Source organism: Ornithorhynchus anatinus, chromosome 16, assembly GCF_004115215.2.
Source record: "Ornithorhynchus anatinus isolate Pmale09 chromosome 16, mOrnAna1.pri.v4, whole genome shotgun sequence".
NCBI lineage: Eukaryota > Metazoa > Chordata > Mammalia > Monotremata > Ornithorhynchidae > Ornithorhynchus > Ornithorhynchus anatinus.
This window is the reverse complement of record NC_041743.1, coordinates 33,644,139-33,664,488: the sequence shown is the minus strand read 5'-3', so window position 1 is coordinate 33,664,488 and position 20,350 is coordinate 33,644,139. Positions and strand designations below refer to the sequence as shown.

Here is a 20,350-nt window from a genome sequence, read left to right as displayed (position 1 = left end):
GGAACATTTAATTGGATGTTTCTTCCTCAAAAAACTTTTCAAATGGAGTTTGGGGGCATAATTCGTTTCTTTATAAAGTAGACTAGAAGGGAAAAAGGATAATGGAACCCGCAAATGTGGAGAGCATCATTTGAGTGAACATTAAAACAGGGAAGAAGATAACACTAAAATGACTCTTCTGAAAATTGCTTTCCATTTCCAGCTCGGGAAGCCGCAATTTGGGAACTTGAAGAACGTCACTTACAGGAAAAACATCAGCTGCTCAAACAGCAACTTAAAGATCAGTACTTCATGCAAAGGCATCAGCTGCTTAAGCGACATGAAAAGGTTAATAAAAAGATGCGTCCCTTTCCTTTGTGTATATTAACCCTTGGAGAACGTTCAAAACGTGGAAATCCTATCGGTTTTTGCTTTTGAAGGAAGCGTGTTTAAAGTTTGTTTCTATGTCCTTATCTTTTCTGACCCATTTCTCTGAAGATGTTTGGAATAGGTAATTTAAATAGCGTGTTTGCTTGTTTTAGGATTATTGAATGGCCATTTCTCCCTGGCTTTAATAAAGGTCGTTAGTGTAAACAACATGTAAGACCTCTTTCCAAATCCGGCCTTCACTCTTTTCCTCTCTAAAGTGATGGCTGTAGTGTGTGTTGTTTTTAAGGCCTTTGTTTATGTAGTGAGAAAAAGCCACATTTCTGAAATTTGGCTCTTTTCAGGAAGTACAGAGTGACTTTGTTTTACTTTCAAATGATTTTGACCTGATGTTTTTGATGTTACTATTTATTCATTGGCAGAGAGGGCTATAGTTCATCCAGATGTCCCTATGAATAAAACCTAGATTCTCTTCTTAAAGACATGCATGTTGGAAAACAAGCGAGACATGGTGGACACACAGAGACTTAGGTTCCAAAAAAGGAGGGAAACTTTGCTTTTTGGGGGAAAAAATTTAACTTTGTGGCATATAGTCAAGTGACCTGTTTTTAAACCTTCATTTGACATCCTACTATGGGGTTTAATTGTGTGTTTCCAAAGTGATGCTGAGGGTTGAAAAGCACCCCGGAATTGAGTTGGTGCCTAAAGTTAACTGGCACTGGGTCGTCTAGAGTGATTTTAACATCAGAAGGTTCTGTTTCAAACTGTCTTAGGAAACTGAACAGATGCAGCGATACAATCAACGGCTAATTGAAGAGTTAAAAAGCAGACAGACTCAAGAAAGAGCCAGACTGCCCAAGATCCAGCGAAGTGAAGCCAAAACTCGAATGGCCATGTTTAAGAAAAGTTTGAGGATTCATTCTACAGGCACCCCAGACCAGGACCGAGAGAAGATTAAACAGGTTAGCCTCGGAGTGGGTGGCTTCAAATTTATGGTCCTTTTGAGTTGAGTTGTTCATTAAAATTTAGCTCCAGAGATGTGAGAGTAAAAAGCTCAGACATTGGAATTTTGAGGTCATTGTTTAATAGCACTTCTGGGCACCAGAAAGTATTAGAAAAGCACTCTTGCAGACACCATCATCAGCAACAGTATTTATTCAGCACCTACTGGGTGCTGAGTGCCGTACTGAGCACTTGTGAGAGTTCAACAAATAGCGAGACTCATGATCACTTCCCTCTATGAGCTGACAAATGATAAAAATGATCGATCAAGATTAGTTAAGTACTGGGAACAGAAGAAAGAACAAGAGTACAACCAGGAATTCCTATAAATGAATATCAGAACGAAATAGCTAAATAAATAATTGAATATACAAATAAAGGTAAGGAAATATGAAATTTTAACTTGCTGTGCCTGAAATCCTTACTGAAGGTACAAGTAGATCAGAGCAGACAGAGTGTGGTCTCCACTAGAAAGAATTGGCTTGGACATTGCCAGTTGATCTCCACAGCACACAACTGGGGACCCCTAAGATGATTTCAGAGCCTATAAACAAGACCTGAGCCATTCCTCCCATAGCTCCAAAGTGTGCTGGGAGGCCAAGGAAACAGCAGTTTCCTTTCCGAAACCCCCAAGCCCCTGACTCAGGAGGAGGAGGAGAGGGGGGAGAGTGCAGGACTCTGTCTGGAAACCTGGCCCCTCTCCGAGCTCGGCCAGAGTTTGTGGCCTTGGGCTGTTTTCGCCTTTCCTCTTCATGTCTATTTCATCATCTACAAAATAGGGAGGGTAATGTTTACCCTTTTTTAGATCACGAGGATAAAATGAGATGGTGTTTGTGAATGCCCTTTGCTTTCTATAAGCCAAGGACGGAAAAATAGGAACATCACAGATGTCGTCGTCATTTTTTGGAGCCGTCGTTTCAGACCGAGTGACATTGTGAGCCTTTCTCCTCTGGCTTCGTATTCCCCTGTAGTTCTGTCCCGTGTGTCCATACTCCCTGCTGTTTATGGTGCCTCTGTTCCTATGGGTGTGGCCAGTGGGCTGGTGCCCTCCCACCAGATGTGTCTGATTCAGTGTTTGCATGGACACCCCTCATAGGGATAGAAAAGAAATGGAGGTGGAGAAGGAGTACAGAACTTGAAGCCTACCCTGATGGGGCAACAGATGGGAGTGGCTGGAAGGGCAGATTTTAGCTATTGAAGCATGTCAGTCCCCTTTTCCACCTCTGATTTGAATCATGGAAGCGAAGAGCTAAGAAAGACCTTAAGCACTCTCATCTGGCCCCTTAATGTCATGTAGGAGAACGATTAAATCGTGCAGGATAGATGTTTATCTATCCTTCAAGAAAGGAGTGGAGATTTTGCAGCCTCCTTCATAGACTGTGCCAGTATTCTATCCCCCTGCCGGTCAAAGCATTCTTCCTAGTACCTGGCAGAGATCTCTCCTGCTTTTATTTTAAGCCCGCTGACTCTTATTTGGGTCTCTGCAGGCATGGAAAAACCATGGAAGAGAATTCTTCCTATAAAAACCTTTCATATACATGGCATTTGTCAAGTTATGCCTTTCACTTCTGCCTAAACTGTGCCAATTCCTTTTGTCTTTGTCCTTAAGACCTATTTTCCATTGCTTCTGTTTCTTTAGTTACTTTTCTCTGAATTCTCTCTGGGGACTCCATGCCCTTTTTAAAGTCCAGTGACCAAATGAATCCCAGCAATATTAAAGCTCTCATCTGAGTAGGCTATATCCAGGGGATTAGTTCCTGCCTCTTGCAGGGCCTGCTCCTCTCCCTACCACATTCCAGGACTAGGCTAGTAGCTTGTTACAAACAAGATGCTTTCTCTACTGAACTTGGACCTTTCAGTCTTTTCCCCTTCCTGAATTTAGCTTGTTTGATTTTTGTCCTTAAATCTGTATCTTTGCACAGTTCATCATCCTTTCCAATTTATTCAGGCCACGCTCTGAATTTTATTTAAGCCTTCCGATGTGTCAGAAAACCCAACACCCTCCCCAAACCCCCCTGGTTTAGTATCACCTGTAAAGTTGAGCAGTTTCTCAATTCCCTCATCCAGGTTAAGAAGATATCATATAGGCCCAAACAGATTGATTGTCGCTGAAGAAAATGTTAGAATTGGGAAAGATTTTGTTTTATTTATTCTGTAAGATGGCTCTGCTCCCCTTTCCCAAGCACTAAGTGGGGAAGCCCGATCTGATGGAGTGTTGGGTAGGGTGGGCTAGCAATACCTTGATCCTCTCTGCTCCCTACTCCTCTGGCCTGCTGAGAGGTAGGGGAGGAAGGATTTTGTCTGTAATTTGGAGGTTATTGACCTGAGCTTGATCAAAGGGAGAGGTTGCATCAGTCCCTTTTATTTTAGTGTCAGTTGGTTAAATTATACTTCACACAATGCTCTTTGTGGGAAATTCATTTGGAAAACAATCAATTTGAAGTAGCAGTTGGGAACCTTAGAGTTTTTGACAACCTAGCGCTCACGGGCCACTGTATTTCACCTTGCTTGTAGTTTGGGGCTCAAGAAGAAAAGAGGCAGAAAAACGAGAGGATGGCTCAGCACCAAAAACATGAAAATCAAATGCGGGACCTTCAGCTGCAGTGTGAAGCCAACGTCCGAGAGCTGCATCAGCTACAGGTCGGACCCGCGGGCGGGATGAAGGCACGGGGCGGCAGCTGCGGTCCCAGGGAGACGTGCTGTCAGCCCAAAGCGGATTAATTATCACTGGGGAAAATGTTGGATTTGAGAGAGGTTTTGTTTTGTTCTGTAGTCTCCGTGTATTCACATACACATAAATAAGGTCACTTCATCATTAGGAAGCAGGCACTCAGTTTTAGCTAATGCTTTTAGGAAGCATCATTATAATTTTTGAATGGGAATCCTGAGAGATTTGAGCGAAGCTTGCGAGAGCGTTTTGTTTTTGCTTGTGATTTACATAGCAAGAGTTTGAGGCATCCTGTTTGCTCAAGAAAACAGTGTATCTCTGTTCAGAACTGAACTAAGCGATGCCATTGTGTGCTCTGAATTGATAATCCCCCTGCACGATGTCAGTGGGAGGGTGGCTCGTTTATTTCTTCCTGCCTCACGGAGACGGAACTAAGTGATTCATGACCTCCAGCGCGCAGCTCACTTCTCTGCAAAGTCTGTGAGGTTTAACAGTAATCCAAACCTGGCATCGAGGAGTGATGGGTATTCAGACGTGCTTCCTAAATTCAGAGACTAGTTGTTTGGATGCCACGAATCTCTGCGGGGTGGGCAGTGGCATCTGTCTTCGTGCAGTGGGTGACTGGCATCATCTTTGGAGCCAACAAAAGGCCCTTCGCAATCATATCTTAAACAGACGGGAAACAAATGTTTTATTGGTTAGAAATGCCTGATCTGAAGTCAGGACTCGGCTGTTTGCAAAGAATCATTCCGTCGCATCAGTGATCAAATGACTAATTGATCTGACTTAGATCTGGACATCTTCTTTCCAGAATGAAAAATGTCATCTGTTGGTCGAACATGAGACTCAAAAACTGAAGGAGTTAGATGAAGAGCACAGTCAAGAACTAAAAGAATGGAGAGAGAAATTGAGACCTAGGAAAAAGGTAACATATGAGGCTTCTGCTGAAATCGGTCGATGGTATTTTTTGAGAGCTTACTGTGTCCAGAGCAGTCCATTTAGTGCTTGGAAGAGTACGGTACAACTGAGTTGGAAGACACGCTCCTGCCCACAAGGATCTTACAGTCTAGATGGGGAGACAGAGTCTAAAATAAATGATGGGTATGTACATAAGTGCTGTGGGGCTGAAGGAAAAGATTGGAGCCTAAAGTCCACTTGACCGAAGAAGCCAATGCTGAATTTAGAGATGTAGTTCTAAACCCATACCTAAAATGTGGTCATGATATGGTCAGTGTCAGTAACGGCAGTAGCGAACGCTTACTGGTTGCAGTGAACTGTACAAGTCATACGGAGGGTGCACAAAAGAATTGAAAACATGATCCTTGTCCCTCAAGTTGTAGGTTGGTGATCAGTTGGAGAAACAGTGGACAGAAATTGATTTGAGCAGAACACTGAAGTAGTTGATGGGAAGAGTACAGAGGGTTAAGCATAAAGCACAGGCCTGGGAGTCAGAAGGGCCTGGTTTCTAATCCCACCTCCACCACTTGTTTGCTGGCTGACCTTGGGCAAGTCTCTTCACTTCTGTGGACCTCAATTACCTCATCCGGAAAATGGGGATTATGGCTGTGAGCCCCATAAGGGACAGGGACTATGACCAACCTGATAAAATTGTATATGCCACAGTGCTTAATACAGTGCCCGGCACAAAGAAAGCACTAAACAAATACCAATTTTTTTAGAAAAAAGACATGACCAAAGTGCTGGCTTGAAAATTCCAGAAAACTCTTATGACCTTGCCACATTTTATCCTTTTGATGTAAGCGTGAATGGAAAACTTAAACTCATCTACATTCTAATCCAGGTCGGATCACATTTCCATATGGAAATGAAATCTCCCAAGTGTTGAAATTCACATCTACTGAATTTTTCCCATCTCACAACAAAGCAGGAAATATCCAAAAGATTGTGGAGATGGTCAACATTTCAGCACTAATTTATTATGCCAGTCCTTTAGGTTGAGTGTGTTTTGAAAATCTGCAGTTGGAAAACACACCGCTGTTACGGTCAACCAGTCGGTCATATTTGAGCGGTCACTGTGTGCAGAGCACTGTACTATGCGCTTGGGGGAGTACGGTATAACAGAGCTGGTAGACACGCTCCCTGCCCAAAACGGTCACATAATAATGTTGGTATTTGTTAAGCGCTTACTATGTGCCGAGCACTGTTCTAAGCGCTGGGGTAGACATAGGGGAATCAGGTTGTCCCACGTGGGGCTCACAGTCTTAATCCCCATTTTACAGATGAGGGAACTGAGGCACAGAGAAGTTAAGTGACTTGCCCACAGTCACACAGCCGACAAGTGGCAGAGCTGGGATTCGAACTCATGAGCCCTGACTCCAAAGCCCGTGCTCTTTCCACTGAGCCACGCTGCTTCTCCACATCAGAGGACCAGGTCCGAGGGGCGAGGGCGGGCCATCATCCCTATTGGATTGGATTAAGCTATCAATCAGTAGTATCTATTGAGTGCTTACTGTATGAAAAGAACACTGTAATGGTTGCTGCTGACTGCTCCAGAGCAGGAGGCCCGGGTCACCACTGAACTGTGGGAAACCAGGAGGAGCGAAGAGTCGTTGAGGTTGGCAAGTTCCGCCAGGAGCGGCCTTCTCTGCTGACAATACACGCGCATTCTGGGAGAGTGGATCCTTCCGTGTCGTTCCCAACAGTGTGAATGAGGCATCGCTTTTGAGTCACGCCAGATGACTGCTTGTTGTCTTGTCTTTCCCTTTTCAGACCCTGGAAGAGGAGTTTGCCCGGAAACTTCAGGAACAGGAGGTGTTCTTTAAAATGACTGGGGAGTCCGAATGCCTTAACCCTTCCACCCAGAGTCGCATCTCCAAATTCTACCCCATCCCTAGCCTCCACTCCACTGGATCGTAACTCGGGAGAAGTTGTGTGGTTGGGTTTGCTTTTTCCTTTCTTCGCCTTCTGCCACGAGAGAATAGACACCTTACGACAGAGAAAGCACGGCTCTTTGGAACGACAGTGGAGACAATCACACAATCCCATTTTAGGGTTTGTTTCCCCCTGCGAGGGGTAAGACCCCGGGCCGGGGGTTGGGTCGGGGGGTGACGCGGTACCTAGAGCAGATCGTGGCCTGTCGGGGGGCCGCGAGGTACCTCGCAGTCGCTCCGTAAGAGACTTGTTTGTATATAAATTAAAAACCATCTCGCTTGTTGGTTAACCGTGAAAGCACTAATGAGATATTAGGCAAGTAATGTTTAACATTTCAGAAACGTTGCTGTTCCTCCAGTTTGCAAATGGTTACTGTCGGCTTGATGGAAATAATTTCTTGGGACAAAATTACACAGGAGAAACCGATGGGGAATGGAGGTTGGCATTTCTTGTGATGGTAGTGAATCAACTTTTGTAGACGGGACAGACACCAACTCATTAAAATAGGCTGTTGATAGAGTAGACACATGGATTATATTTTGTCCTTAAAGTCAGTTAGCTGCAGACTCTCCTGCGAAGAGGAAAACTCCTCCGGCAATTGCTAGTTGAAGGCAAATAATGCCTACGATGCTGAGTTTATGAAACTCTGTAAGAGGATGTTCTATTTTGGTCTGTAGAAAACCCCTCCTTCCCTCCTTAGCATTAACGTTACTGTCGTAAACAGATTCTTGCTGCTACTGCCATTTGTTAGAAATTCTCATCCTAAAATATTTTGCACTAAAGTCGTTAGAGGTGGAAAAAAAAAATAAGGCCCCAAACTGTAGGACGCCCAATTGATTATTTTCCTTACCGGTGTGAGGAATGGCGTTCTACAAACGGAAAGAAGAGCTTAGCGCTGGCTGTCTTGGTTCAGGGTGCAAATGCACGTTTTTTTCAAATCTACCCTCCAGTTAAATGATTCCTTGATTTTTTTTTTTTTAACCAAAGTCTCTTCTTCACAAACTCCTTCTGAGTCTGCGAGGTGCTGGTTGTATTTATGAACTTAGGATTGCTGAAATTAATACCAATAGAAATATTTGTTTAAAAATGGTTTTAGAAAGTTTTTTTAATAGAAGGATTTAAGTTAAATATCTAGACCAGTTCTTTTAAGAAATGTTCCATTTTTCACAGAATGGTCACTTACATGTTACAGTTTTTATTTTGTTCAAGTGCTTAGGTGTATTAAATTATTTACTTTGATTTGCAGTAGAAAAGGTCTGAAACTATTATGCAGTTGGTGGTAAATGTAACTATTAAAACAATTGTTCCCTATCAGTCACTCTTTTGAGGGTTAGAATTTCATGTATGAATCATATCAAGACAGTATTATAGACTGTGTCGTGATATGCCGGACATGGATTCGTACAATATCTGCCTCATTTGCAAACTGCTATCTTTTAGGTGTGCTCGGTGCCCAGTGTTTCAAAGCTTCCTTTTTCACTTGGCTAGTTTGTTCTACCTTTGAAGCTGGCGAAAATTCTTAGCAGTTGGGATTCCTGGGAACGGTGGATCCGTGCGAAGGAAGCGACATAGCTGACGGTCACGTTATTCTGGCGGTCACTTAAATGTCGGGTGCCGAAGCTCACCGTGTCAGTGAAGGTGGTTTAAACGATTGGAAGATGCATGTCTCTATTTTAATTTTGTAATTAATGTTTTTGATAAGCATAATCTACTCCGATTACTTTGTAGCTAGCCTTAATTTCTAGCGGTGTTTTTATATAAATATGTATCATGTACCGGTTGTAAATTCACAGCCCATATCTCTCAAACACGTTGCTGTCTTCAAAGGCTTTGACATTCTCGGATGGAACGTGTTTTGCAAAAACTTCTTTTTAAGCTACACCTTTATAAAGTAATGAGAATCGCGTTTGAAGGTGGAAGTGATTTATACCGCAGTGATCAGAAGTCCCGACATAACAGCAGTTGCACACTGGAGAGCTCTCTACTTGGTGGGGGGCAGGGGAGAGGAGGAAGCAGGGTGTGACAGGAGCGTTCGCCGTCCCCAGCCACCCACCCAACGTCTCCTCGCCTCCCACGTGACCCTTTTATGTTTGCTCATTTTCCAGGCAGATCCCCTCTGCGTCATTGCTTGGTGCCCGGGCTCGCCCTGTGCGTCTCGTATGTCCTGGCAGGTGATACCTGGGTGAGCCCGTTTGAGGGCTCCCCTCCCCTCCCTTCTCCAAACCACACAGGCAGATGGTTGCTGAAGGTGAGAGCCTCCAGGCCCAGAATGTAGCAGCTGATGGCCTAATCCAATGGTCAGGAAGTGAACTCCGTTGCTTTGCAGATCTCCAACTAACTATCGTCTTGATTCAGTGTTCAGGGATGACTCCTGCTTAGAAGATTGACCCAGAGGTCAGTTGTTCATTCCGTCTCTTGTGCTGGCTTCGTCTTTTAATGCTAGAGCGGGACATACTGGCGATCATTCTGAAGATGTCTTTTATGTCTGCGTCTGCATCTCGACCCCTTTCCCCGAACCCAGCTCCCGATTCTCCCTTCGGGCATGTTGTGTTGTGTGACCCTTCACCCTTAGACGTGCATTAACTCAAACCGGTTCCACCACCAGTTCTCCTTCCCCACCCCTGGTTACCCTGAGCTGCAAACGAGCTGCTGCCTCACTTAAATTGATGAACGCTTAGACTCTTCCCCACCCTTTTCTGTGAGGTTTGGGAAGCGTTACAGCAGGGAGAAGGGAATACAGGCCGTTCCCACTAGGCTAAGTGTGTGAGGCTTAGCCAGATTCTCATTAAACACAAGCCAGAACTGCTAAGAGTCACCTCCTAAGGAGCTGTGTTTTCCTCCAGCACAGAAGCTCCCAGGCATCCCTCAACCGGGTCCATGGAGGGTTCTGTTGTTTGAGCACCAACGAGTTTCGGCTGTCTGCCTTTTGTCACTCCTTAAACTCTCCCGCGGGAGCTGGAGACTCTCCTGCTGCCTACAGGAGATAGAGGAAAGGATGTTCTGAGAGAGACAGAGTTAGGTACAGGAAGAGCTCCCAGAACGTAGGGGTGACATTCCGAACCCTCCTCTCGTTAAGGAGGACTACTCCTGGGGTCATAGCATTCGCAACCAGGGATGACATCGCGCTCCTGGACAGAGCCGGTCTCTCTGACTCTGGGTTGCGTGGTGTCGACTGGCGCAGGCTGTGGGAGGAACATCCCTTAGCCCTGCACCCCGTTCTGACCGGAACGCGCCATAAAGACCCGTGACCTGGGGGAATGAGCCGACTCTACAGTCCTTTCATCACTGTACGCGTAGAACCGAGAGAAGAGCATGTTGCTATCCTAAAGTCTTTGTGTAATTGAGGAAATCTATTTTTTTGGACGATGGTCTTTTACAGGAAACGGGATATGCTATGAAAAGGACCTGAGATGAGACCGCAGCCGAACAGTTTGATTCGAGTATTGCCGCCGTCCTGTGAGTGGAGCGGTTTGAGTTTGGCCTCAAAGCCTTTCTCCTCCAAGGCAGAGGCCGTGTTTCACATCAGGTGACTGTATTCTGACACCTTCCGGGGCCTGGCGATCACGGTCTCTTCAGAAATTTCTTCAGAAAGGTCTTTGTTCCAGATTCTGCCTTTTGTCTCTTCAGGAGCAAAAATGTCTTTTGAGTCATGGGAATGACCAAAAAAAGCTTAAATAAATTCATTTCATATCTCTATTGGGAAGAAGTATTTTGTTCAGAATCTTTTATTGCATTAATCACCCTTTTAAGAAGGTTGCTTTGTTTCTTACTAAGTTTCAGCCCCCGCTTCTCTGTTCCTCCCGTCAATGAGCAGGGGGCTTGAAGATGGATCGGCCATATTTACTGAGCACAGACCGTGTGCAGAATGCTGTACTGAGCACATGGGAGAGTACGATATAAAAGAGTTGGGAGTCCCATCCCCTGCCTCAACAAGCTCACAGTCTAGAGGGGGGAGATGGACATTAATATAAAGAAATTATAGATATGTACAAAAGTGCTGGGGGCGCTGAGGGAGGGGTGAATAAGGGGAGCAAATCAGGGTGACGCAGAGGGCTTCTGTTGGAGAAGATGTGCCTTCAATAAGACTTTTAAGGCGGAAAGAGTAATTGTCCATCAGATCTAAAGAGGGAGGGCGTTCCGGGCCAGAAACAGGAAGTGGGCGAGAGGTCGGTGGCCAGATAGTGGAGATTGAGGTACATTGAGAAGGTCGGTGTTAGGGGAGCAGAGTGTGTGGGCTGTGTTGTAATAGGTAAGTGACAAGGGGAGGTAGCAGGGGGCAAGGTGGATGAGAACTTCAAAGCCAGTGGTGAGGGGTTTCTGTTTGAGGTGGATGGGCAACCACTGGAGGTTCTCGAGGAGTGGGGAAACGTAGCCCGAACGTTTTTGTAGAAAAAGATCCAGGCAGCAGAGTGAAGTATGGCCCGGAGTGGGGAGAGAGAGAAGGCTGGGAGATCAACAAGGACGCTAATTAAGTAATCAAGATGGGCCAGGATAAGCCATAGCAGTTTGGATGGAGAGGAAAGGGCAGATTTCAGTGATGCGGTGAAGGTCAAACCGACAGTACTTAGTGATGGATTGAATATGTGAGTTGAATGAGAGAGGAGAGTCAAGGATAACAAGGTTGCAAGCCTGTGAGACAGGCAGGATGGTCGTGCCGTCTACAATGATGGGAAAGTCACGGGGACGCCAGGGTTTGGTTGGGGAGATAGGGAGTTGTGTTTTCGGACATGTGAAGTTTGAGGTGTCGGCATGACATCCACATAGAGATGTCTTGAAGGCAGGAGGAAATGTGAGACGGCAGAGAGGGAGATAGAAGGAAGGGCCGGAGAGAGAGATTTTGGAATCCCTGCATAGAAGTGGCAGTCGAAGCCTTGGGAGCGATTGAGTTCTCCAGCGGAGTGGAAGTATATGGAGAATAGAAGGGGACCCAGAACTGAGCCCTGAGGGACTTCCACAATTAGGGGGTGGGAGGCAGAGGAGGAACCCACGAGAGAGACTGAGTGTCCAGAGAGGAGGAGAACCAGGAGAGGAGAGTATCAGCGAAGCTGAGGTCGAATAATGTTTCCAGGAGAAGGGGGTGATTGATAGTGTCGGAGGCAGCCGGGCGGTCGAAGAGGATCAGGGTGGAGTAGAGGGTTGGATCTGGCCAGCAGGAGATGGTCGGTGACCTCTGAGAGTGAGGTTTCTGTGGAGTGAAGGGGACAGAAGCCACATCTTTCAGAGAACATTAAAGACGGGTTTCTGTTGTCCAGAAGCTCAGTCTCTCCATTGGCATTTGTTGTAGGTCACTAGTGGAACTTGAGAATCGTCTGCCTCTGCCTGGCGTGTGGCCTCTTTGGCTTATTTATTGTCAGGTCTGCTCTCACTCCTCGCTCCGTCAACCCTTGTGTCCACAGTAACTGAAGGAAGGCTCGTGTACCCATCCACCTGGACCTTTCACTCGTTACTGACCCCGTCCCCCGTCGTCGTTTGCCTTTTTGCATTTCAAAGACAGGAGGGTGAAACTCATTTTGCTGAAATAGCTGCTTGGTTTGTCTCTGGAAAATCAGGCATACTGCCAGCATCAACAGTTGCTGGTTTCTATGCCGCCAGTATGGAAGAGGGATGGCTTTTTTGTGTCTACAGTGGGGCCGGCACTGTGGGTTCGGCATTGGTGTCTTCGGCCACAAATACACACACGCAGGTGTAAGTGGATTTCACTGTCAGTGATGTTTTTTTCCAATACGAAGGACTACGATATAGAACAGTGGGGTTTGGTGAGAGGGAGGGCATTATACTCTATAACTCGGTGGCTGTTGCACGTAACTGTTAGTGATAGGAAGAGAGGGAAGGAAACGATTCAGTCAGTTGTATTTGAGTGTTTACTGTGAGCAGAGCACCGTAGCAGACAGTTTGGAGAATATAACAGAGTTGGTATAGGTGTTCCCTGCCCACGACGAGCTCACAAACTAGTTCGTTTGGCAGAATTCCCACCGCTGGGTTTTTGTCCTTTACCGTGTCAAACCTTGAACCACTTGGCACTGGGCTCTTAAATATTTGATTATATCAAACCCGCTGCTCGATAAAACTTCGGTATCAACTTACCAGTGATCCGTCAGGATTAAAACGTTGGTTCGGCATTCGGTTAGAGAGGACCAGAAGTCATACTTAAAGAATGTTATTAAGATAATGGTGCACCACACCCAGGATATGGCTTTCTTACTCAAATGAAACCAAGTTTTTGCAAGTTTGTTTTCAGAAGACCCTTCATTTGTCAATTTTGAGAAGGAATCCAACCTGTATCTTAGGCAAAGTCACCGTAAGTTGTTAGGGAAGACAAGCAGACCAGGTTGAACCTGTTTTGCGCGGTTAGGTCGTTAGGGCAAGTGTGTCCAATGGAAAGGCAATGCTTTTCCAGGAGAGTTGAATTTGTACGTAGGTGAGGCCCGTTGGAAGTCATATGACAAAGAAAAGCACTATGTATCTTAGATGGCGGTGGGAAAAGGGATAAGTGTTTGGAATGATCCAGAGGAGGAGTAAGAGGGTAGGCTGACAGTCGGCAGGCAGGTTTTTCGTCTTGCTCCCAAGTAGGCAGAGTCCAGCTGGGTTAGTGTATTATTTCTCATCCTGGTTTCAAACTACGTATCTAGAGCTCTTCCTAGGTATAAATGATAAATCCGTACTATTCAGTTTCCAGTCTAATGTGGTGACTGGTTTTCCCATTCACTGGTGTTTATCCTGGGTTAAAGGAACCACTAGTGCCAGAAGAGCAATCCTTCCTCTCCTCACTGCTATTAACTCCAATCCCTGCATTCACGGTAAAGCAGTTAATTGCTCTCTGGCGCTCTAGTCGTTTGACACTGTGGGCTCAGAGAAAAAACGTTAGGTTGATTTTTTTGTGTGTGCCTGCCCAGAACGGGTTCAAACCCCGGCTCTGCCACTTGCCAGCTGTGTGACTTTGGGCAAGTCACTTAACTTCTCGGTGCCTCAGTTCCCTCATCTGTAAAATGGGGATTAAGACTGTGAGCCCCACGTGGGACAACCTGATTCCCCTGTGTCTACCCCAGCGCTTAGAACAGTGCTCGGCACATAGTAAGCGCTTAACAAATACCAACATTATTATTAACATTATTATTATAAAGGGAGCGGTGAGTGCAGAGAACAAAGACCTGGTTTTAAGATGTGCGATAACCTAGGATGAAAACTAGGCCAGAGATTAAGTCCCACAGATCAAAACCATCCCCTTGGGCTTGTGCCTCGATGCAGTGTTCACTTGACTGAACTAAAGGATCACTTTTATGAACATGTCTTTTACTCTGGTGAGCATAGATAGGGGCTCACTCCAGTTTTTTGAACTGTCTCCTCCTCCCCGTTCCCCCCTACCCCTCTCCCCCAGACCTACTTGGAGAAAATCTGAGAGTTGTCAGGGCTGAAGACTCCCCAAAGGTGGCTCTCTGGCCTGTTAGCTCTTGGAAGACTGCCCCCTAAAAATCCCTGCCCCCTTCCACCCCACCACCCTCCAGAGAAGCTGGCACTTAAGCTGGTAAGTGAGGGATTTGATCACATGGGACATAAGACTTTAAAAAAACAAACTTTAATTGGGAATCTTACATTGAAATGATTTTTTTCAGTTTATAGGACCACATACAGTATTTTTGAAAAAACATTTTAAAAGTGCTTAACTGGTGCTGTCCTCACTCTTTCCCACCCCTTGGCAATACAGACCAAATGGACCCCTGAGCAACTATTCACCTAGCGTTGTTCTCCACCTTTTCATAGCCCCAGACCATTCACTAGACCTTCCTCTTTCCGGTTGGCTATAACGAATTCCTTATTTCCACGCCGCCGCAGCTTGCTAAACCCAGCTATGGACACGGGGCACATTAGTGTCACACCAAGTGTCCCCATCGAAACCCTGTCGATGGCCTAGCCCAATCTATGATCTGATTTCTGGGTACGGGGCTCCTAGAGGAGAATTCAGTTCAGTAGTTATTCTTTGCTTGCTGCGGTTGCTTTAAATAAGCAGGTTTCCACAGCTCACCTTTCCACAGAGGCCCCGGGCGGGCAGAGAACAGAGGAGGAACATCCTCGAAGCACCGAACGGGCAAAGCAGCGACACCCAAATTGCCACCCCGAGCTCCTTCCAGCAAGGCTGTGCCGGTAAGCAACCCCAGCAACCACAGGGGCGAGGACCAAGTTATAGAGCCACAGAGCAAATAACGTACACGGCCCCCTTGCCATCCCTTAGCCTCTCTGGCTGGGCTGGGTTTTCGATGCTCGTGGGCCCTGAATCAAATCAATGGCATTTATTGAACACTTACTCTGTGCTCAGCCCTCGAGAGAGGGAGGGAGAGGCAGTGTGCGTAATCCAAATAGATAGCGGCAGCAGGCTCACTCTACTCCCGGCCTGCTGCTTGACCTTGGGCAAATGGCTTAACCTCTCTGGGCCTCAGCTTCCTAATCTGTAAAATGGAAATCATCACTCCCCCGCCTCTCAGAGAGGGTGAGAAGATAAAACGAGAACGGGTGGGAGCGCTTTGGAAAAAATAAAAAGCTCTTCAGACAAACAAATTAACAAGTAGCAGTTGGAAAATTAGAGCAGAAGAGTGTTTAAGAATTGGGGTGGAAGCTGTTCTGTTACACCTGACTGCCAGGGGTCCGGTGAACCACTGCCAATCTGGGCCGGCTGCTGGGTTTGGCGGCCCTAGCCCGGAACCACCCGGTTTTGCCGGTCAGCGGTTAGACTAAGAGGGCTTTCTAAGGAAAGGGGATGGCATCCAGCCCGGCCCCTCTCGGGGAGCTGCCGCCGAAGGGGACGAGCTGCCCCCAGACCGGCCCCGGGCGCTGCCGGCCCTCAGGGTTTGACGGCGATGCTCCTCCTCCGCCTTCTGCCCATGTAGACTTGCTCACCTGAAAGGGAGAGGAGGAAGTCACACGCCTGCAGTCTGTCCCTGCGGCCGCCGCGCTCCGCCCACCCGGGACCCGCTGCCCGGGCCTGAGGTCGGCAGCCTGGCCCCTCTGGGCTAGGGAAGGGTCTGAGCTGTTCGAGGGAGAGGAAGGGGTGGCTGGAGGTCGGGGTCTCCAGTCAGGCCGGCCCCTCAGGAGGTTGGGAGCAATGCCTTTCCTGCATTGAGCTCCCTTGCCCCCGGGTGGGGGGCGGACGCTATGCCCGTACGTGACTCTTTGCGGTAACGGAAAGTGGCCGCTGAGGCCAGGCCTTCACTCTAAAGCCTCCAGACGGAGGCCTCGTCGGCACTCGGGAACGCTGCGGCCTGGTGGCCCGGTGGGCAGGGTCCCAGCCGGCGCAGGGGGCGGAGCTGAGATCGGGGTTGGGCTAAGCTGCCCTCCACATAAAGAGCTGTGTCTCCGGCCTGCTTCGTTCTTGAGAGGGGCTGAGAAGCACAGATCCACCATCCCTCCAACTGCGATCCCAGAGTCTGGGCTCCTCAGCACCCACCATGGAGGGGGAGCCTCGGTCCCTGCGGTCGACTCACCTTTCTCCCCTTTGTCTCCTTTGTGGCCTCTGGGCCCCGGAGGCCCCGGTCGGCCTGGGTGCCCGGCCGGGCCCGTGTCCCCTGTGGGGTGAGAGGGAGGCGTTAGGTGGGGCTGGGCCACGCGGGCCGCCGGCGGCCTGAGAGAGGTCCAGTAATGGGAGCGAAAGGAGTCCCGGGGCTGGACCGCCTCCAGATTAGAGCAGGGTCTGACCAGGGCCGGTGGAGCTCTCCCTCCCTCCTTAGGCGTGCTGTATCGAGAAGGCACCGACTCGATCCCTCCCTCCCCACCCGCTGGGAGATGGGCGCTAGCTGGCCCGTCTCGGCACGCAGAGCGAATTATTTGGCCTAGGGTTCCTGCCAAGTGGTCAGCAGAGCCGGGATTCGGGGCAAAGCTCCGCGGCGGTGCCGGGCCCCGCTTGATCCCAACCCACGCCAAAGGGGGATCATCCTCACCTTTGGGGCCTGGGTGGCCCATCTGCCCCTTCTGGCCGGGCAGGCCCGGAATGGTGCCGTAGGCTGCAAGCACAACACAAGAACGGGTATCGGGCTTAACCATCAGCCTGCTCGACCGGCTTCGCCCGATGTCCTTCTGAAACGCCCCAAAGTTTCCCCTCACCTCCCCCACTCCCTCCTGCCCGCAGATCCTCTGTCAACTTTCTCAGTCATCTCTTAAGAGATCTGTTGCCTGCTTTCAAAATCTACCCCCTCTACCTGTGCCTGACCCCATCCCCTCTCACCTTCTCCAAACCCTCGTGTCCACTCTTCTCCCCACTGTCTTCACACCCTCTTACTCTCCTTTGGCTCCTTCCCTTCTGCCTCCACATATATTCCCAACTTCTCTACTCTTCTGAACAGTCTTCTCTCGATCCCACTCTACCTTCCAGCCACAGCCCCATCTCCCTCCCCCCATTCCTCTCCAAGCTCTTCAGGCAAGTGGTATACAATCTGCCTTCAGTCCTTTAATGACCCACCACACTGTTTTCTGCCTCATTCACTCCCCTTAGAATGCTCTCTCCAAGGCCACCAGTGATCTGCTTCTTTGCTAAAACTAACGGGTGCTGTCCTAACCCTTCTCTAGCACATGGATGCCTTTGCCACTGGACCACTTAATTCCCTGGAAACAGTTTTTACTAACAATTAATGATATTTATGCACTCATCTGCTGCAGAGCCCTATGCTAGGTGCTTGGGAGTATACAACCGGTAGAATGTTGACCACCCCTTCTCCTGGAAAATTGATCTGACCTTGACTTCACTGACACTCTCATCTCCCTAACTTCTCCTTCTCAGTCTGTTTGGCAGGCTCCTCCTCTGCCTCCCTCCCTCTAATTGGGAGTCCCTCAAGGCTCAGTTCTGGGTCTCCTACTTTCCATCTACACTCACTCCCTTGGCGGTTTCGCTTCAACGTAGTTTCGGTTGTCGCGGCTGGGGGGGTAGTGAGGTGGAGGAGGAAGGCAGAGGGCGGTTCTTACTTCGGAAAAAGTCCATGAGATCCTGCGTCACGTTGCCGTAGGAAGCGAAGACTTTGCTGATCCCCGGCGGTCCCTGCGGGCCCGGCCGGCCGGGGGGGCCCTGGACGGTGTAGGCCATGCCTTGCAGCAGGCCTTGACCTGAAACATTAAAACTCCGTGAAACTCTTGAGCTTCACCCCGAGGTCGCTGGTGGCCCAGCCCCAGCTGGGAAAGGCTGGGTGCTGGAGGCAGGAGATGGGGCGACCGGATTTCTTAAGTCCCACGGTTCTCTACAGGTGGCGATGGGGGAGGCTTGAGGGATTCAAACATTACAGCCTGTGGCCCCAGGCCGGGCAGCACTGAGGGAATTGGGGTAGAGGCCTAAGCCTCGGGTCCATGGAGCCCCCACCCCCCTCACCCACGATCAACCCGGTCGTGGCCCCCAGCCTCGCACTTACGTTGCATGCTCTCCGACACCCGCACCGCCAGCTCGTTGAAGTCCAGGGCCCCGGGGAAGCCCGCGCCGTAGCCGCCGCCGTCTCCCCCGGCAGCCCCAAAGGCCCCGGCGTGGCCTGTGTCTGTGCCGTAAGGGCCGCCGTCCCCTCCCAGTGAGCTGTAGGCGTCCCCGCCGTTGGCGCCACCGAGCCCCATGGAGGAGGAGGAGGAGGAAGAGGAAGAGGAGGAGGAGCTGTAGGAGGAGTCGCGGCTCAGCAAGGAGCTGTAGGAACTGTCGCGGCTGTACGAGCCGTCGCCGGTCCTCAACCGCCCGTCTCCTGGGGGGCCCTGAGGCCCGGGGGGGCCGGGAGGACCAACGAGGAAGCTGCGGACATCAGGGCCTGCCAAATGCACAGACTCGTTAGAGGATGGGAGCGGTGGGGGTTGAGAGGGGAGCAGGAGGTGCAGGGAATGGTCACCGCCCTCCCGCCGGGCCCTGGACTTCAATTGGGGGGACCGGCCCCGGGCTAGCAGATGCCCCACGTCTGGGCCGGAGTGCTCCTCCTGGAAGATCAGAGGGCTGTACCGAGATGTGCGTGGGGAGAAGTGAAATTCGGGAGGGGAACAGGGATCCATCATCCCAGCCTTCCCGCTTTCAGGCTGGAGCCTCCCGCCACCTGGCCACACCAAGAGTCGGAGCGGCGGGCGGGAGTAGGGGGGAATGGGGAAAAGTGGGCGAGCCGGGGGGAGGGCAGGCGGGGCCTGGCCATGCCCACTTACTTGTCAGGTAGCCTATCAGCTCGCTCTTGAAGTTATCGCTCTGCTCAGCCGCATACGTGGTCAGGCCCTCGGAGAAATAGGTGGGTCCCTGCGGACCCGGGGGCCCCGGAGGCCCGGGCGGCCCCGGTTTGGAGGAGAAGCCCGCACCTGCCGGCGGAAGCCCGGGAGAAAGGTCAACGGGAACCCAGGCCTCAGGAAAGCCTGAAACCTCTAGCCCAGCCCCGCCGGCAGGGGGCACACCGAAGGGAAAGTGGGGTGGGGTGGGGCCGTCGAGTGACCCCAGGGATCAAGATGGGGTGTGGAGAAGGATGGATGCAGGCCTGGAGGTTCAGAGCTGACTCTGGGCTCAGAGGGGAGAGAGCGGGGAGGGAAGGGGAGAGGAGCGTGACCTCTATGCCCTCCTCCCCTGTGACCGTAGCCTGCTGCCCCAGGTGTGTTCAACCCAACCCTTGCCCTTTCTGGGGAGGCTGAGTAGCCACTAGCTCCGGACTGCCAACGCAGAGGGCAAGGGCATAGGAGACCTCTCCTCAGTGCGGTGGATGGCCGGGCCGCTTCCCCTCTGCCCACCACACCCTTTCCCCTCAGGGGCGGCCCTTACTCTGTAGGTAGGAGGAGAGGTCCTCCACGCTGAGGCTGGATAGCGAGCTGCCCTGGGGGCCGGGAGGGCCTGGCGGCCCTGGGGGTCCAACGATGCCTCTGAATTCAGAGCCTGAAATGAGCGGGAAGAAAAGATTCACCCCTAGGTGCTTCACCCTCCCCCAGCGATGCCCAGAGTAGCCCCGGCCTCACCCCTGCCCTAGCCCAGCCGGGACGGTTTCCTCAGACTGCGCTTGCCCTGGGCCCTGGGCAGAAGGAACACTGTAAGTTCACCGTGGGCAGGGAACTTGTCTGCCAATTCTTTTACATCATACTCTCCCAAGCGCTTAGTACTACACAAAGCAAGCACTCAAATACCATCGATTGATTGACATTGATTGGGGGAGGGGAAGAGGGGGAGTAGCTCCTGCCAGTTTTCCATGAGGAGTGTGAGATATTCTTCAACAAGCCCCAGGAAGCATGTAACCTCCTCCTGCCTCTTTTCAGGGGCAGAAACTAAGGCCCCAGGAAGGTTAAGTGATGAGGCCCAAGTCACCTGGCACCTTGCCACAGAAGTGGGGATTAGAACTTAGGGCCTTGGTAAATTTCTAGGGCACCCTTGTCAACCTGCTCCCCGTTTCCTCCCCCCACCATAGTGGGTGTGGTTTCCGCCGGTGATGCCGGAGGCAGAGGCTGGACCGAAAGCTC

General features: G+C 49.9%; 2 protein-coding genes across 8 annotated transcripts in view; one reads left to right on the top strand and one right to left on the bottom strand.

Moving 5' to 3' along the window:
- The window catches only part of SLK (STE20 like kinase), a 49,997-nt gene extending 39,366 nt beyond the window's left edge, over positions 1–10,631 (top strand). For 3 of the 4 annotated variants that reach the window (XM_029081278.2, XM_029081277.2, XM_029081279.2), the window contains 5 exons: positions 203–327; positions 1,140–1,328; positions 3,883–4,008; positions 4,848–4,961; positions 6,767–10,631. In XM_029081278.2, coding sequence (XP_028937111.1) covers positions 203–327; positions 1,140–1,328; positions 3,883–4,008; positions 4,848–4,961; positions 6,767–6,913 — 701 coding nt within the window. In that variant the 3' untranslated portion in view covers positions 6,914–10,631. The remainder of the gene's footprint in view (positions 1–202; positions 328–1,139; positions 1,329–3,882; positions 4,009–4,847; positions 4,962–6,766) is intronic. The other variant, XR_003765279.2, reaches the window with a different exon arrangement.
- Positions 10,632–14,482: 3,851 nt separating this feature from the next.
- Positions 14,483–20,350, bottom strand: part of COL17A1 (collagen type XVII alpha 1 chain) — a 60,148-nt gene continuing 54,280 nt past the window's right edge. For all 4 annotated transcript variants that reach the window (XM_029081171.1, XM_029081169.1, XM_029081170.1 and 1 more), the window contains 7 exons: positions 19,665–19,775; positions 19,067–19,213; positions 18,310–18,687; positions 17,873–18,010; positions 16,855–16,917; positions 16,402–16,482; positions 14,483–15,817 (listed from right to left, as the gene is read on the bottom strand). In XM_029081171.1, the coding sequence (XP_028937004.1) occupies positions 15,762–15,817; positions 16,402–16,482; positions 16,855–16,917; positions 17,873–18,010; positions 18,310–18,687; positions 19,067–19,213; positions 19,665–19,775 (974 nt within the window). In that variant the 3' untranslated portion in view covers positions 14,483–15,761. The remainder of the gene's footprint in view (positions 15,818–16,401; positions 16,483–16,854; positions 16,918–17,872; positions 18,011–18,309; positions 18,688–19,066; positions 19,214–19,664; positions 19,776–20,350) is intronic.